We start from the raw sequence: 17,377 nt of genomic DNA, 5'->3' as shown, positions 1-17,377 counted from the left end.
ACTTCAACATCCTAACATTATTAAAATTCTCAGCTTCTAACGTAAGAGCTGGGCTGTTTTGCTAATACAACTTTTCACTCAATATAGACACACCTGAGAAAACAAAAAAATTTTGTACCCAATAACTTCCAGAAAGCAACTCCAAATTTTGTTTTATCTAAAAGTCAGGCATTTCTTCCATCCCTTGGAGACAAAATGACCACAGAGCCAAAATGCAAGCAGTAACAGCAACCTCTCCAGCTGACTCGGTAACTGACCACGGTGCTGAAAATTAAAGCTAAATTCCTCTGGAGTTGATAGCAATGGGTTCTCAACTCTGCTGTACATTAGAATCACAAGAAGCTTGTTAAATTGTTATACTGTTATATGTTATATCACCATCCCAGAGGTTCTAATGAACTTGATCCATAAAAATCACTAAGTGGTCATTCTTAAAACTTTCTTACGCCTTCTAGTCTACAAAGACAGGAAAGACAGACGGGGAATAAAGCTCCGCACATTCACCTTTACTAAGTGTCACCAACTTACTTATGAAAACTGGAGGTGGATATTATGATTTAGGTTTATACAATATTTGTTTGATGTCCTTTTTTTTATAGTTTTGGTTTCTAATCTTATTCTGCTTTTAAGCTCCTGGAGAATTTGATGAAAAGCACAGACTCCCAAAAAAAAATTTATGCATAAATTCAGGAGATGCTTGCATTCACTTAGATTGACCAATAGATCTCAACTTCAGGGGCTTTGGAACCATGTTACAAAGTGATATTTTAGAATTACCTGCGGCCATCATCATCTATGGCAAATACCAACACAATGACAAGTTACCAGTACTGTAATTTTAGAAAAACTGCATGCATACATACAGGAACCAAATGAAGCTTACCTAAAAATGTATCTGCCAGAATGATGGACTGTGATGATAAGGCTGCTCGGAAACCCTTACTTTCAGAAGGAATAATAGTTGACTGGCATACATAGGCTCCTACCAAATTCGTATAATCATCGGACCCCGCCACTATTTCCTTTACTGTGAAGTCTGTTATATTATTGGTACAGAGAGCCATCTTCTTTCCCTAGGAAAATAAAGTCATAAAGAGAAACCTCTTTGTGTGTGTATGTGTGTGTGTGTGTGTGTGTGTAAGAGTCAGTCCTTACATTAGATCTCTGAGAGCTCATGACCCTCGTAGAGCAGTGGCTCTCTCCTCACTGCAGACATTCTGCTTTAATTGGTATGGTGTGGGGCCCAGGCACTGGCATTTTTTTTTTTTAAAGCTCTTGAGGAATTCCAATGTTTAACCAGGGTTAAGTCATTTAAATTACAATGAATATAGAAATTCAAGACTGCACTGCTCTTCCAACTACAAGCATCATTTGTGCTGGATGAAAGCCATCTAACTTAAGGAACTAAAAGTCACCCATGAAACTGTCAATTCAAAGGATAACAATGTGTTCAAAGAGACCAGATAACTCTTGGTGAAGGTTTTAATGTCAAAGAAAGAGACGTGCTCTTCCTTCTCCTTTATTGGTCTGTTGTGGCAAAAAGGTAATATGAAGTCTGAAGAAGAAAGCCTGAAAGTCCTACTGAAGCAAAATTTAGGACACCATCTAAATTCTTAATAGTTGGTCACTGTGAGTGTCTTCATTCAGCTACTCACACTCAATGACTACTCAACTACAGAGGAAGGTGAAGGGAATACAGGAGTTTACTTTTTGAATCATTCACTCAGTTGGAATATGTAATCTATAAAAATTGGAAGACTGTTTAAATATACTATAGTCCCACTACAAACAACTATAGCTTTATAATTTCTATGTAGGACAGTATAAAGGGGAAAAGGAAGACGATTTTATTTGTCTTAGCTGTAGGGTGAGCACACATGGGCCCAAAGAAAGGAATGTCAACTTATCTTTCTTCATGCAGCTAGCAGTCCAAACTTTAAAAAAGTTTCTTCCTCCACTAAACCTTCTCACAACAATACAGGTACAATATATTGTTACTAAGCTTAAATTGTTGAAACTGAGAAGAGAAAAACAACGGAAAAGATCAGAGAGAAACTATTAAGGAAAGAAAGGCGAACACAGCAACAAAAGGAAAGGAATCAGAATAGAAAAGAAAAGAAGAGAAAGAGGACAGAAAAGAAGAGGGGAGAGAGGGAAGGCAAGACATAGGGACGTAGGGCATAGGGACAAAAAGATATGTAATACATAGTGTAAAGAATCTCATTCACCGCTTCACTCAATATTTGGCAAAACATATTTAATATGCATTTATTTATTGAATGAACTGAGTGACTAACCAGCTGAGTGTTTTAGATCACTCCTTGTAAAACCAGAACAGGACAAACACCACACCATGTAAAATTTATAGTTCCCTTTGCCTGAAAACATCTGTGGTCATCAGATCTCTTTTTATTTTCTTTGCATAAAATCTGGCACAGCATCTCATAATGGAGATCATTATCTCTGGGGTTCCAGGGGCTGGGGAATAAGTGCTCTGATGGACGCAGAGGCAGACAAGGCTGGCCCTGCTGGAGAAAGCTGCCAACATGCTAAGAGGCAATGCAGGATTTAAGCAATCACAGCTCAGTTTCTGACATTTGGTTGTTAGTTTCCATAGAGATTTTATTGGCCATCCACACAGAAAATATCAACTCAATCAGAGCTGAAATACAGCTCCATCTCATTTTGACAGCCAGAACTCACCTCATGCCCACATAAACTAATATTGAAGAAGTGGAAATATTTGGTTCCTTTGGAGGTAAAGCTGGGTCCATTCATCAATGAGCCCACGCTGCTGAGGTTGCTGAAGTCATAGTGCAAACTCTGATTTTCTTTATCATGGTGGAAAAAGCAGTCACTATAGCAAACTGAGTGGTCCTTTGATTAAAGATTAAGAAACAAAAAAAATATTTAGTAGAAAACAAAATATTAGCTGCTATGAAAAATGTGTTTCAAAAACAGTTCTATGTTTAAAAATTATTTCTTTTTTTTTTTTGTCTTAGTTATGGTATATCACATGAATATAGGGAATTTCCAAAAAATAATTAAATTTTCCAAGGCAGAGTACAGAAAAATCAGCATTTTTTAAAGTAAGAGCAAAGTTATTCTAAGACCAGTTTCTTGGAAAAAGTTATTTTAATAAATAGCTAAAAGTCCCTGTTATGCCAGTTTCAAGAGACAGTAAAACTACTTTCTCCTTCACCCATAATATAACATCAACCTTTGCCCTTAAAATAGTCTAAGATATACTTGCTGCTCTCCCTATATTCCTATGGCCAACCCACAGAGGGAGTTTACTTGCTCTCCCCTAACAGAATACACAAAAATCTAATTTTCATATTTTTGGAAACCATTCTTATTGGGGTACTTTTCTTAATATCTGATGCCCCCAGGAACTAGGGCTTTTATGGCACATAAGACATGTTCACGTGCTTCATAAATGTAAGAGGAGAGAAAACAAGAAGAATGAAAAGGCCCTCTCTAAATAGAATTACAACATAGTTCCTGGAGAAATATTAAGGGGATCTTATGAGTGTCTCTATTAAAGTTTTCCTGGGAATAACTGAAACACACACTCACTTACCTGAGTGCTTCTACTCCCAGGCCCACATGGGATACAAGCCTCCTTGCCATAGACCTGATGTATGGACAGGTAGGTGTCAGGTGGACACTCCTTGCACTGGTTGGTTTCTTTTTCAATGTAGTGGCCTGGGGGGCAGGGGACACACGATGAGCCCGACTGTTCAGAACCGAGGGCACAGGCACGGCATGAGGACGCCACCCCATCAACTGCGTTAGTGGCAGTGATAGAATAAATCTTCACCATGTCATTGATGAACCGTCTATTCTAAAAAGAGAGCAGAAAGTAATGACTTCTGCCTTGGGGCTTAATCATACAACCAGATCGTTTTGTGTGGATATCACCAAAATAGCTAAGCAGAGTGTTCCAGACTAGCAGTTTATAATCGATAATGGATTAAAGTTACTTCTTCTTGGTTCTTTTAAAAAAAAATCTTAAATCTTAACACTAGGAACTAATCTCCATAGTAATGGAGTTCCAGGAGGTTATCCACAATCACCACAAGATCGGGCATGTTTATAGGCTTTACATCTGGAAGAACTGGTATGGTTTAACACAGGAGCAACTTTATCTCCCATGATGGTTTATTCAGAGATAAGCCTAACTGTAATGATACAATAAGATATTTCCAGGGTAGCAAGTCTAAAGCTTTTGAAGAGGGGTTAGCCTTGAAAGACTAGGACTCTGGTCCTCACCAAACACTGACCATGATGCCATCACACCATCCCTTTGGGACTTTCACTTTCTCTCTCTCTCTCTCTCTCCAGTACTTTCCCTGACCTATGTATGGATTTCTAGTGAAGGGTTGCAGAGTAGAGAACAAATCCCTGGGTCTAACTATACTTTTTCTTCTTGCAACATTGGGTCAATCAAGATCTAGTTCTCACCAGGCAGTGGCACCTCTCTATCAGTAGAGAAGAGAGCTACCCTAGACTACTAATGTCTTTTGTCTGGGGGAGGGACAAGAAGAAGATGAGGAAACATTCCACGGCATGTTCATGCCCCACGTGATGGTAATCCAAACACCCATCAACAATCAGAGTCAAATAACATCTGGGAATGGGTTCCCCAGGGAAAGCCCAAAGAGAAAAGAGAAAATGTTCTGCATTTGTCACCACAGCTTTAAGTGGTTTACCTTGTTTTCACCTTGGGAAGGTCACGTCTATGGAGATCACAAAAGTAAGTCTTGTTACTATCAAAACATACAATGGAACTTACTTAGGGGAGAATTAAGGTCTACTCTAGCAGGGACAGTAAAATAAAATAAATAATTCTGTGTGTAAACCCAATCATGTGTACATACACACTCTCCAGGCTATAAAAGGCGACATCACTACAATGAAATAATAAACCAACACCAGTTATGGGCTCCAGGACAAATGTCAGATCATTCAGAAAAAGAGGAAGACAGTCACCAGCCTTCTCAAAGTCTTAGAAAGCCTTAAAGACACCTTTTAATAACTACAGTCAGATTTTCTTTCTCTTAAGCTTTCAGTAAATATATCTGTTTAGTGTAGAACAATCCAAAGATACGTTGTGTTATTCAATTTCATACGTTCTTGCTCTCAAACCATTTTAATACAAATCCACTCCATAACCAAATGATTGATTATGATTGATTGTCCCATATCAATAGAAAACTAAGTCTTTTCCTCCAGGAGAGATAGGTGATCATTTTGTACAAATTTCCATCAGGAGCATGATCTTTGCATTGAAAAAAAAAAAAAAAAAGTGTGTGGAACTTACATCTTGACCTTGATTGGTTCTCTGGAATGCCCATGTAAATGTAAATGTTGCATTCTTGAATATGATGTGGGTGTAAGCTTGCTTTTCTTTGGTTCCACCCCATGATTCCACCACATTGGTACTTTTTCTATTAATATCCTAATATATAGTAGAAAATATAAACAAAAAAGCACAAACTCGGGATTAATATACAGGTGTATACATTACAAATATGTCTTTATGAAAACCCCTGGAGGGTCAATGAATATTTATCTGCAGAGCCCGTCATCCTAGAACTCTCAAAACCTCCCTCCAAGTCTACACAAGCACTTACCAGCTTAGTAACTACAATTTTTCAAACACATTGTCAATATAACCTGAAAGAAGTCTCAAATTTTAGTACATTTAACTGTGTGTGTGTGTGTGTGTGTGTGTGTGTGTGTGTGCATGTGTCTGTGTGCAGGTGACTCTAGCTTAGGAAATACACTTCCGGAGTGCCTGGGTGGCTCAGTCTGTAAAGTGTCTGCCTTCAGCTCAGGTCATGATCCTGGGGTCCTGAGATCAAGTCCCTCATCGGGCTCCCTGCTCTGTGAGTGAGAGGGGAAGCCTCTCTGTTTTCCATTTCCCCTGTTTGTGTTCTCTCTCAGTCAAATAAATAAATAAAATACAAAAAGAAAGAAAGAAAGACACTTCAAAGGGAAAACAAATTCCTCCAATTTATCACAGTAAACTTCTCACAGAAGAGCAAGGCTTTCCATGTTTGCTTTTTTCCTTGAGAGAGTCTGCTAGGCAGCTCTTACACCAGGAGTTCTAAGTTCCCCTTGAACTACACTTGCAACTTGCAGGCTTCTCCAAGTGTTTATTAACCGGAATGTTATTTTAAGTCCAAAGAATCTTATTCTGCTGCTTAAACTTGAATTCCAAAGGAATATGTGTAAATATTTCATTTCTGATTTCCTTAGCTAAATTCAATATTTAGAATATCCTACAAATGTGTGACATTCTAACCAAAATGCTGTCATTAAGATGATTAGCAAACAAATATAGTAAGTGAACCAAATAATGTAATGCACAACTAACTAATCTGAAGTGCAAATCAAAGCCAGCCTTGAATTTTCTAATTAGTGGTCCCTACAGAAACCCTACTAGATGACTTAGAAATTCGGATGGGCTTCTGTTACATTATCCGGGATGTTGACCATATGGTGGCATGAGCTCAAGATATGTCTGTTTCTTTCTATGATATAAACATAGGAGTCAAACATTATAAAGTAATCAAATATGCTGTAAAGAGATGTGTCTTGAGTTCACACCACAGACAGGAATAACAGAATGTGCTTGTCATACATTACAGAATTCTCCACGTTACCAAATGACCAAACCACCATACATGCCGCTTCCTAAAAGGAGCTCAGAATACACAGACAGTTCTCTGTTAAAACATCATCTTTCTACATGTTTATTCCAATAATTAATGAAATTTATTGCATTACCACAAATAATACCATCTTACCTTTGTAAAAGGTTTTGAAAACCTGCATTTTTTTTTAAAGATTTTATTTATTTTTTGACAGAGAGAGATCACAAGTGGGCAGAGAGGCAGGCAGAGAGAGAGAGGAGGAAGCAGGCTCCCCGCTGAGCAGAGAGCCCGATGCGGGACTCGATCCTAGGACCCTGAAATCATGACCTGAGCCGAAGGCAGTGGCTCAACCCACTGAGCCACCCAGGTGCCCCGAAAACCTGCATGGTTTTGAGAGCATTTCTATACACTATTTAACCGACATCACAAAAAATCCTGTGAGAAAACCAAATCAAACAGAGAGGAAAGAAAACTAACAGATTCTTCTATGAGCCAAAAACTCTAAGATTGATTTACAAAAATAAATAGCTATGATTCCTACGCTCAGGAGTGCTTGGTCAAGTGAGAGAGACAAAAACATCAATACAGTCACATAATTAAAACAGAGTTTTCTCAAAGAGTTTTTGGAGCACACTGGAGAGAATGGCTAATTTCACTTAAAGGACTAAGAGAAAGCTTCCCAGAAGAGGTGAAGTTTGAGCACCCCTTGAATTATGAATGGGAGTTCACCAGACAAAGGAGCAAAAGGAAGAGAGCCATTCTGGTTCAGAGTGCCAAGTATGAGAACTGAAGTACAGAGAGGCCCTCAAACAAATTCGGGTTGCCTGAAGAGGTGTGGTGAACTTGGTAAAAAGAGGCTGGGCAAAGAGGACAAAAACCCAAACTGAGCCATGCTAAGAAATTTTAAGTGTATTTAGAGGCTATTGGCACTCAAACTTTCATTGATGTTAGAGCCACCCTTGTGGCTGGCTAGAACACAGATATCTGGGCCCATCGCCAGAGCTTTTATTAAGATCAGGAGGGGCCTGAGAAATCTATATTTCTAACAAATTCCCAGGTGATGCTGGTCCAGCGACCACACTTTAACCGCCACTGCCATAGGCAGTAACCAACTAGCAAGGGGAAGGAGGCAATTCGTTGTGGAAGTCTCCATTACTGTTTTGATGTTTATAAAGAACATTTTGACAGCAGCATATATGAGAGAATGGAGAGAAAAAGAATACAGATAGCTACTGAGAAATAGTGGGAGTCAGGACCTCAGTAATGGCACTGATGGTGAAAAAGAATGAACAGATTAAAGAAATACGGAGGCAGAGCTGGGAATTGAATTATTGCTTATTTGTAGTGTATTAAACGGATGTTTTGGGGCATCCAGGTGGCTCAGTGGGTTAAGGCTTCTGTCTTCGGCTCAGGTCATGGTCCTAGGGTCCTGGGATCGAGCCCCATGTTGGGCTCTCTGCTCAGTGGGGAGCCTGTTCCCTCCTCTCTCTCTCTCTCTCTGCCTGCCCTTCTGCCTACTTGTGATCTCTGTCAAATAAATGAATAAAATCTTATAAAAAATAAATAAATGGATGTGTTGAAGATTATTCATGATCTTCTTTTACCACAACAAAGTCCTTTTTTATTTTTTTAAAGAAGAAAACAGCCTGCCTTCCCTTAAGCTGGCAGTAATCACAAATATTAAAATCTTCATCTAATTTGTATGTCACAGAGGAAACTGTTAATAGATTGCTAACTAGCTACTAAAAGACTTGGGAGGAAAGTAAAAACAATGTCTTTGAAGTCACTACTTACAGCATTAAAATCTTAGCTAACAACATCGTAATACCCACAAAAGGTCTTAATAAATTTTTTGTTGCTACTTTTCTCAAGCTAAGAGTTGAAATGTATAGGCCATCTAGAAAAAATGGGGCAGAAGTATGACATGTACATAGTAAGTCCTTTGTCTACATTTATTAATTTAACAGTGAAGAGTTTCCTTATAGAGGTTTTTCCTTCCTAGTGGTGTGAACCACAGAATGGTTATCAGAGGAGAGTTTTCATTGTGCTGATGGCATATCTTTATGAAGGAGTTTTTACCAGATTTCCATCAGTCACCCGAGCCCCCTTGCTCAGTCTTCCCCATGAGGAACACAAACTTTCTTTGTGGGCTGCACTGCACATTCCTTAGTGGGCTGCACTGCACATTCCTTAGTGCAGCTTCTTTAGATATTTTTTAACTTTCTGCAAGGACCTAAGAATGGGAAGAAAAATGGGATTCTTATCCCAACTTGCATGAATGAATTGGCCCTTGAAAGAAAATGCCAAGCTTAGAAACCTGCCTTTGAAAGCCTCTCTTTCACTTACCACCATGAAGTATAGCACACAGTCAGCCGAACAGAGGGTCTCAAAGACAAATGTTATTCTTCCCAGTTCAGAACCCATGGCTCCAGTCATAGACGTTGGTGGCCTATTTGACAGATTAAAGTTATAATATTTATTGTATATTCTAAATACAGTATGATACAAAACGAAGTCAATTCTCCATTAAGCTGAAAGCAATGCTCTTCTCTTCCCCTAATTAATGGCTCCCCACAGCCACTTCTTCCGTGCTCCATCTCTGTGTCCCCAGACCATCCCAGCAAGGAGCTTACACAACGACGGTAATATGCTTGAATCTCCTGATACAACTATTACCATCCATCCTAAAGCAAGAAAAATATGCCTATCAGGAAATGCCAACATGGAGAACTAAAGCAAAAAAGAATTTAAACAGTTAAAACAGACTACTTTACACATAAAACGGAGAAAAAATAAATTTATAAACCAAAAATACTCCCACAAACAACAACTTGGGAAAACTTCTTCATTAAGCATCCAATAATCATGGTTATTGTAACATTTGGATAGAATTATTGTTAAAAACTTTCAGCTTCATCTAAACATACAAATAATGGTTACAGTTTCTCAATCACCAATTCTACAGATATTCTTAAATGTAATATATTATCCTACAGCAGTTCATTATTTGCTAAGACCATCACAACATAAGTATGTTTTATGAAAGCATCTATTTCTATAGGGAAACAGGCATGAGGATTCTTACAGAAAGGAATCAGAATTGGTTTTCCTTACTTAAATCCTGGGATATGCAAGTTTAAGATCAGGTAATCATTATCTGAACCTCCAGCTCCACTCTGGATATGATCTCCAGCCACCTCCCAACCTGGAAGTGAGATAAGGTATCTTTATCAGGAAAAATCCCATTGATTTCCAACAATCTTTTTTAATAAGGTAAAAAAATAAAAAAGACTATTAGTGTTTATGTTCAAAGTTAGAAATACTCCGTGTTGATCTTCTATTTAGAGGATCTGTCCATTACAGTGAGTAGGGTGTTGAAGTCCCCTATTATTGTATTATTACCAATGTGTTTAATTCTGTTATTAATTGGTTTCTATAATAGGCTGCTCCCAAGTTAGGAACATAAATATTTATAATTGTTGGATAAATATTGATCTTGTTGGATAGACCCTTTAAGTATAATATAGTGTCCTTCTTCATTCCTTACTATGGTCTTTGGTTTGAAATCTAATTTGAATGATTTAAGGACTGCTACCCCAGCTTTCCTTTGATGTCCATTAGCATGATAAATATTTCCCCTCCCCGCCTCACTTTCAATCTGTAAGTGTCTGTAGGTCTAAAATGAGTCTCTTGCAGACAGCATAGGGATGGGTCTTGCTTTTTTAATCTACTTGATACCCTGTATCTTTTGATTAGGGCATTTAGCCCATTTACATTCAGAGTTAACTATTGAAATGTAAGAGTTTAGTGCCATTGTATTACCTGTAAAGACCCATTTCTGTAGGTTGTCTCTGTTTCTTTCTGGTCTGTATTACTTATGGGCTCTCTCTTCACTTACAGGATCCCCTGTCATATTTCTTGCAGGGCTGGTTTAGTGATCACAGAGTCTTTTAGCTTCTGTTTGTCCTGGAAGCTCTCTACCTCTCCTTCCATTTTAAATGGAAGGAGATAGGCTGGATAAAGTATTCTTGTCTGCATGTTTTTCTCATTTAGTACCCTGAATATAACATGCCAGCCCTTTCTGGTCTTCCACGTCTCTGTGGATAGATCTGCTGTCAGTTTAATGTTCCTTCCCCTGTAGGTTAAAGACTTCTCTTGAGCTGCTTTCGGGATTTTCTCTTTACCTCTGAAATTTGCAAGCTTCTCTATTATATGCTGGGGTGTTGGTCTATTTTTATTGATTTTGAAGGATGGGTACTCTCTACCTCCCAGACTTGAATGCCTGTTTCCTTCCCCAGATTAGGGATATTCTCAGCTATGATTTGCTCAAATATACCTTCTATCCCTCTCTCTTTCTTCTTCCCCTGGGACCCCAGTAATTTTAATATTATTTTGCATTATGGTATTACTGATTTCTCAGATCCTCACCTCATGGTCCATTAGTTGTTTTTCTCTCTTTTCCTCAGCTTCCTTTCTTTCCATCATCTTGTCTTCTACGTCACTGACTCTCTTCTGCCTCATTTACCCTACCTGTTAGAGCATCCCTTTTAGACGGCATCTCAGTTAAAGCATTTTTAATTTTGGCCTGATGAGATTTTATTTCTGCACTAAGAGATTCTCTAGTGTCTTTTCTGTTTTGTTCAAGCCCACCTAGTAACTTTATAATTATTATCCTGAATTCCAGCTCTGGCATTTTACTTATATCCATATTGATTAGATCTGTGGCAGAGAGTATTACCTCCAATTCTTTCTTTTCTTGTGAATTCTTCCTTTTAGTCATTTTGCTCAGAGAAGAATGGATGAACAAGAGAATAAAATCAAAAGTATCAACCATGACCCAAGCAAAATACACACTAGACAAATCTGAAGAGATCAGAAACCAAAAATGAAAAGGAAAAAAAAGGGGGGGGGGGTAAAAGCAGAGAATAAAATCTCCCAGATTGACAAAACAGGTGGTCCACTTGGTCCTAAGTATATTTTGGTCTGTTTATTAGAAGACACTACATCCTAAAATTGTGAAGAAAACAAAACATATGTATATATAATTGAATACAGTGAAAGGAAGCCAAAAATGAAGAACATATTTATAAATGTAAAAGCAAAAGTTTAAAAAAGACTTAAAAACAAAGAGTTGATAAAATAAGAAACTAGCTGAAAAGGAAAAAGAGACAAAAAGGAAAATTTAAAACTGAAAGACAAAAGAATCATGAGAAAGAAAACCCCTCAAATTCTACATACTATTTTCCCCTAGCACTGGAGTTTTGGAGTTCTTTGTGCTCTTTGTATTCTCCTGATGTTCCAGCTGGTCTTCTGTGGGAGGGGCCTACTGCAGATGTCTTTGCCTGGGTGAAGTTACACCAACCCTTGCGGGGGAGCCAGGGTCAGTGTAAGCTGCTCCGGATTGCTCTATGTGGCTTTTGTTCCCTGAAGGCTTTCTGCCCCCCTTTAGAGAATGAAAATAAAAATGGCAGCGCCCTGATCACCAGCCCCGGAGCTGAAAGATTGGGACCCCTCCTCTTTAGTAAACCCTCAGGGAATATCATTCTTCACTCTTCTGTGTGCCAAACTCCAAAGAAGACTGCATCTCACACCTGCACCTATCCTCAGGGGAGGAGAGAGGGAGGAGAGAGGAGGGGAGCAAGGCCCTACAGGGAGAGCTGTTGCTGGATCATTCTGCACCCTTGCACCCTGCCCCAGAGGAAGGAGGAGGTTGCCATGTTCTGTCCTTTGCAGGGCACCCTGTTGCCATGGTTTGTGGTTTATGGAAAACAGAACTGAAAGCCCACTTGCAGGCTTGCTGACCATAGCCAGTTTCCCCCCTCTAGTGCTTGGGAACTTTGTCAGCTCAGACACCCCCATTCTTTCTGTGACCTCAGGGACCCTGAGACCACACTGTCCCACCTAGGACTTTGCCCAGCTTCATGACCTGAGCACCTTTCAGGCAGGCGTGTCTCTCCCTGGAGCAGAATTATAAAAGTTCCAGTTTTGCACGCTGGGGCTATATTACCTTCCAGGAGCTGGCTTTTAGGGGCTCCCTCCCTCCTACCCCTACCCATGGTTTATCTTCCAATACATCACCTCAGATTCATGTCTCTACTCCTCCTGCCCTGCAAAAAGTGGTTAGTTTTCTATTTGTAGAATTCTAGGAATTCTTTTCTTACATCTCAGATTGAATTCATAGATGTTCAGAATGATTTGATAGAGATATCTAGCTAAATTCAAGGGACCAGATGAAATGAGAGCCCCCAGGCATCTACTATCTTGCCTCATCCTCTCCAAAGTTAGAAATACTCCAAAAGACCGGGCGCCTGGGTGGCTCAGTGGGTTAAGCCACTGCCTTTGGCTCAGGTCATGATCTCAGGGTCCTGGGATCGAGTCCCGCATCGGGCTCTCTGCTCGGCAGTGAGCCTGCTTCCTCCTCTCTCTCTCTCTCTCTCTCTGCCTGCCTGCCTCTCTGCCTACTTGTGATCTCTCTGTGTCAAATAAATAAATAAAATCTTTAAAAAAAAAAAAAAAGAAAGAAATACTCCAAAAGAATTCCCTATGTTTACACTGCAGTTGTAAATTGCATGCAGAGGCAGACTCCTAATATCAATAAAGACATTCCATATGATTCCTCAGGAAGAATCAAGTAATGCATATTTTTGCACAGAAGCTATTTAAGGGAAACCTAATAGCAATTTTCTCAATTCAGCTTTTTAAAAACTAAAATAGATAGTCTTTATCTTTTCTAATAAACTGAAATGGAAAATCTTAGTCCTCAAATAACCAACAGAAACTAGAAATTTCAAATTACTTAAAGAAGAAGATTTGGGGTCCAGAGTTCTTTTGTATAGTTTGCTGTATTGCTGGTCCCTAATTTACAACTACTATCCTGCATTCATTCACTTATTCACTCAAGAGGCTTTCAGGGACTGCCAAGAACCATGAGAAGCACTAGGGTTAGGAAGACAAGGCTGGGTCTCCCCTCACTGAGGATCAGTAGCATCTAAGGAGAAGCATATGCTAACAATTGACAAGAGAATGGGGAAACAAGAGCTGCAAATAGAAGGCGATGGGAGGTCTGTCCTCTGCATAGAAATAATCAACATACCATAGGCTGAAATGGCCACATTAAATGAGAAAAAGAGAAACATCTCCCATGTACCATTATTTATTTGTTTTCAGAAATTATATTATGAATTATAAAATTTTGAAACCACAGAAAAGTTTTAAGATGAAGACTACACTTACTTTTAACCCCATTACCCAGAATAAAACCACTGCTTATATTTTGAGTAGTTTCCTTTCATTATCTTTGGATGCATAGGTTTTTACATCTTTGAGATTGTGTTGTTGATAACATTTAGTGTCATGGTTTTATATGTTAACATTATTGCATAAGCATTTTTATGCATAAATACTTCACCAACATATTCATGACTGAATTAATAGTTTATCATGTAGACTGATATAATTAATATCCATAATTTACCAATCACACTAACGGACTTACCTCCTTTGACCACACACCCAATTTAACCATTTAGATTGTTTTTACCTCTTAGGTGCTATAAATGACACTGTAATAATAAACTTATTTTGGGTAAAGTTTTTCTGTATTTTTTTAGAAAAGAATCTCAGTGAAAGAATTACTAGGTAAAATAGATATATTTTTAAACCAATGTTTTGTGCTGTTATGGTGATTTGAAAAACAATGTGAATCAAAGAGGAATATTTGTTAAATATGGCAAAACTAAACAAAAAAATATGAAGCAATTCATACTTCCCTGTAACTTCCCACTTCCAAGTGAGAGCCTCTTAACATTTCAATGTATTTCTTTTCCATCATTTTTTAGTGCACACTTTAACATACCTTAGATTTTAATGGATACTCTATTTTCTGGGTTTTTTATTTAGCACTATCTTCTGAATTTTTTCTCATTAGTATTATTTTGAAAATATTTTCCCATTAAAAATCCTTACTACATCTAATTTTAATGATTTAACAATAGGTTCCATGATTACATAATTTAATTTAATCACATCCCATTGTTGAAAATCTAGTTTGTTTCCTCTTAATTAGCACTAAAGTTAACATTTTTCCATGATTTCTTTCTTTACATCTTTACATTGTTACCCAGGTATAAATTCCCAGAAATGGAATAAATGGGTTGAAGAAGAACATTCAAAATTCTTGAAACACTGTCAAATTGTTTTCCAGATGACTGCCATTTTAAATATTTGCATAATATTTCTTCTATCAGTACAGCATAACTTTCATAAACATAATCTTCTGCTGGATACTTAGACTATTTCAATTTCTGTTATTACAGATAATGCTCACTGAACATCTTCATGCATAAACAGTAACTTGTCTCCAACTATGGGTAACTTTAAGGCAAACTTGCAATACATGAAGATGTACTTCTGTGTATCTGGTCTGCAACTATGTACAATTCAGACTGAGAAGACATGAATCTCCAAGTACTCCAAGTCACACAGTCAAGCTAGCTAAAGCACATCCACCTGAACCCGTGACTGGGTGATCCCCTCATGACACAGGCTATTCCCGGGCCTCTCACTTTGGTCCCCATTCTTGTCAGTGCTATTCCTCTCAAAGCTGTATACTGAACTGTCCGGGCATAAAAATACACATCACCTTGTATCTTCATTTTTGTATTATATTTTTCACATGACTATTTGTTATTCTAATATCACACACTAATAGTGAAGAGATGTCTATTTTTCAAATTAACAATTAAACATTTCTGAAAACTATCAAAAATGTACATTTTAGCCTCTAAGTAAAGGAGGAAGCAAGTGGCTACCATTGAGTATTATCATGAGAGTTAGGCCAAATTCTCCAAAAGATCAAGTAAAAGTTCCAGATAATCTTTACTAGTAAGTGAATACACACGTGCGCACGTGCGCGCGCACGCGCACACACACACACACACACACACACAATCGATGCTTTCATGAGTTCTTTCAATTCCCTGGCCTTCCCAATCTTATTTTTCCTCCATAAGTCTTAACTTCTTCAACTTAGAATTCAATCATGGGATCTTTTAGGAACATAAACCCTCATGGTCAAGTAATTACTACTGTATTTTTTCTTCTTCTCCCTTAGGATAACTTCCTAGAAGTGGAAGTATTCAAGGACCTACTATTTTTCAATCTTCGTTTTCATGTGTTCACCTCACTTCCTACATCCCCAGTATACTTATTTCAGATAAGTACTGACTTAAAACAGAAGCAATTTAAAAGAATTTTTTAAAACAACAAAATGTAATATGGAGAAAAAGTGTTCTCATTAAAATTGCTAATGAGATGTTGAAAGTAAAAGGATGCATTTTGGTATAAAACCCTAGTATTTGTGAACAGCTACTCCTAGCATTAAGTTTAAAAATACATGTATGGGGTGCCTGGGTGGCTCAGTGAGTTAAAGCCTCTGCCTTCGGCTCAGGTCATGATCTCAGGGTCCTGGGACCGAGCCCCATATCGGGCTCTCTGCTCGATGGGAAGCCTGCTTCCCCACCCCCCCGCCTGCCTCTCTGCCTACTCGTGATCTCTGTCTGTAAATAAATAAATAAAATCTCTTTAAAAAAGAAAAAATACACGTATAGATACTGTCACTCATTCAACCAGGAAATACTGCAGAAAACTAAGTGTTAGCCTCTCTCGGGTCTTAAAATATTGGAACAAATAAAATTCAGCCACAATCTTATAAAACTCTATCACATTTTCAAGTTTTCAATAAGTGGGGCTTACATATATTTTGTACACACAATCACAGATTTCACAGGGAAAAGGACTTAGAGCTGACCTCACCTCTCAATACAGCTCAGTCCTGAGTCAGACACAATGCTGACAGAAATGCTGTCATTCTGTTCTTCGAAATGGCAAGTGACATGGATTTCATTACATCCCTTGGTGAGCTACTCTAAATACATTTATAACCATAAACGGTGAGCCTGAATATCTACTTCAAAGCTGACTCCAAAAAAATGCAAAATAGTTCATACTGTTACAGAGAAGTCGACTGGTTGTGACATCCCGTTCACCATTTCCATGTGAGGGCTGGAAGGCAGTCAAGTAGCCAATGGACAGAAACGAAGTTCCTCATACCCACGCTTGGTATGTTTTTAGAGAGCTGGGCCCAAGAGTCTCTATGACCCAATATGTCCAGGAGGCCGATTCTGAACTCACCGTTCATTCCATCGCACTTTGAATTCCCAACATTAAAGCAGGAAGTTTTCATGTTGCCAGGAAGGACATTCCACCATTTATATTCAAATCCAAGCGCAGGCTCCATTCCTGCTGGACACGGCCTACATTCTATGAGAGACAGGTGAAGGAGATAATTACAGTTAAATTGCATCTGGACATCTTCCTCTTTCTCTGTTCTAAATACTACTAAACTTTAATTAGCAGAGAGGAATGCAGGAAGGAGAGATAGTAGAATTTATCCAACACATTTGCATTAATCATGTCATTAGAAATGTTCACTGAGCAAACACTTATTGATACCAGAGTACTTTAGACACATTTTTACATAACCTGTTCAAAGAATACATGCTAGATATTATTACTCACAATTTTAAGGGTGGGAAAATTGAGGTTCAAAAGATTTAAGGAACTTGGATTAATCACACTAATGGCTGCCTGTTGTATGTGGATTCAAAACCAAGTTAATCAGACTCTTAAGTCCCTCTTATGCTATCTGTCAA

At 38.3% G+C, this 17,377-nt stretch overlaps 1 protein-coding gene across 1 annotated transcript in view; it reads right to left on the bottom strand.

The window, feature by feature from the left end:
• Positions 1-17,377, bottom strand: part of KIAA1324L (KIAA1324 like) — a 171,776-nt gene that overhangs the window by 31,480 nt on the left and 122,919 nt on the right. The window contains exons 10-16 of the mRNA XM_032304299.1: positions 16,857-16,985; positions 9,780-9,870; positions 9,012-9,114; positions 5,327-5,464; positions 3,584-3,847; positions 2,704-2,877; positions 884-1,073 (exon numbers count right to left, since the gene is read on the bottom strand). Of these exons, the coding sequence (XP_032160190.1) occupies positions 884-1,073; positions 2,704-2,877; positions 3,584-3,847; positions 5,327-5,464; positions 9,012-9,114; positions 9,780-9,870; positions 16,857-16,985 (1,089 nt within the window). The remainder of the gene's footprint in view (positions 1-883; positions 1,074-2,703; positions 2,878-3,583; positions 3,848-5,326; positions 5,465-9,011; positions 9,115-9,779; positions 9,871-16,856; positions 16,986-17,377) is intronic.

This window comes from Mustela erminea, chromosome 11 (assembly GCF_009829155.1).
Source record: "Mustela erminea isolate mMusErm1 chromosome 11, mMusErm1.Pri, whole genome shotgun sequence".
NCBI lineage: Eukaryota > Metazoa > Chordata > Mammalia > Carnivora > Mustelidae > Mustela > Mustela erminea.
Note: the sequence above shows the minus strand (reverse complement) of the source record. Positions and strands in the feature narration are given on the sequence as shown.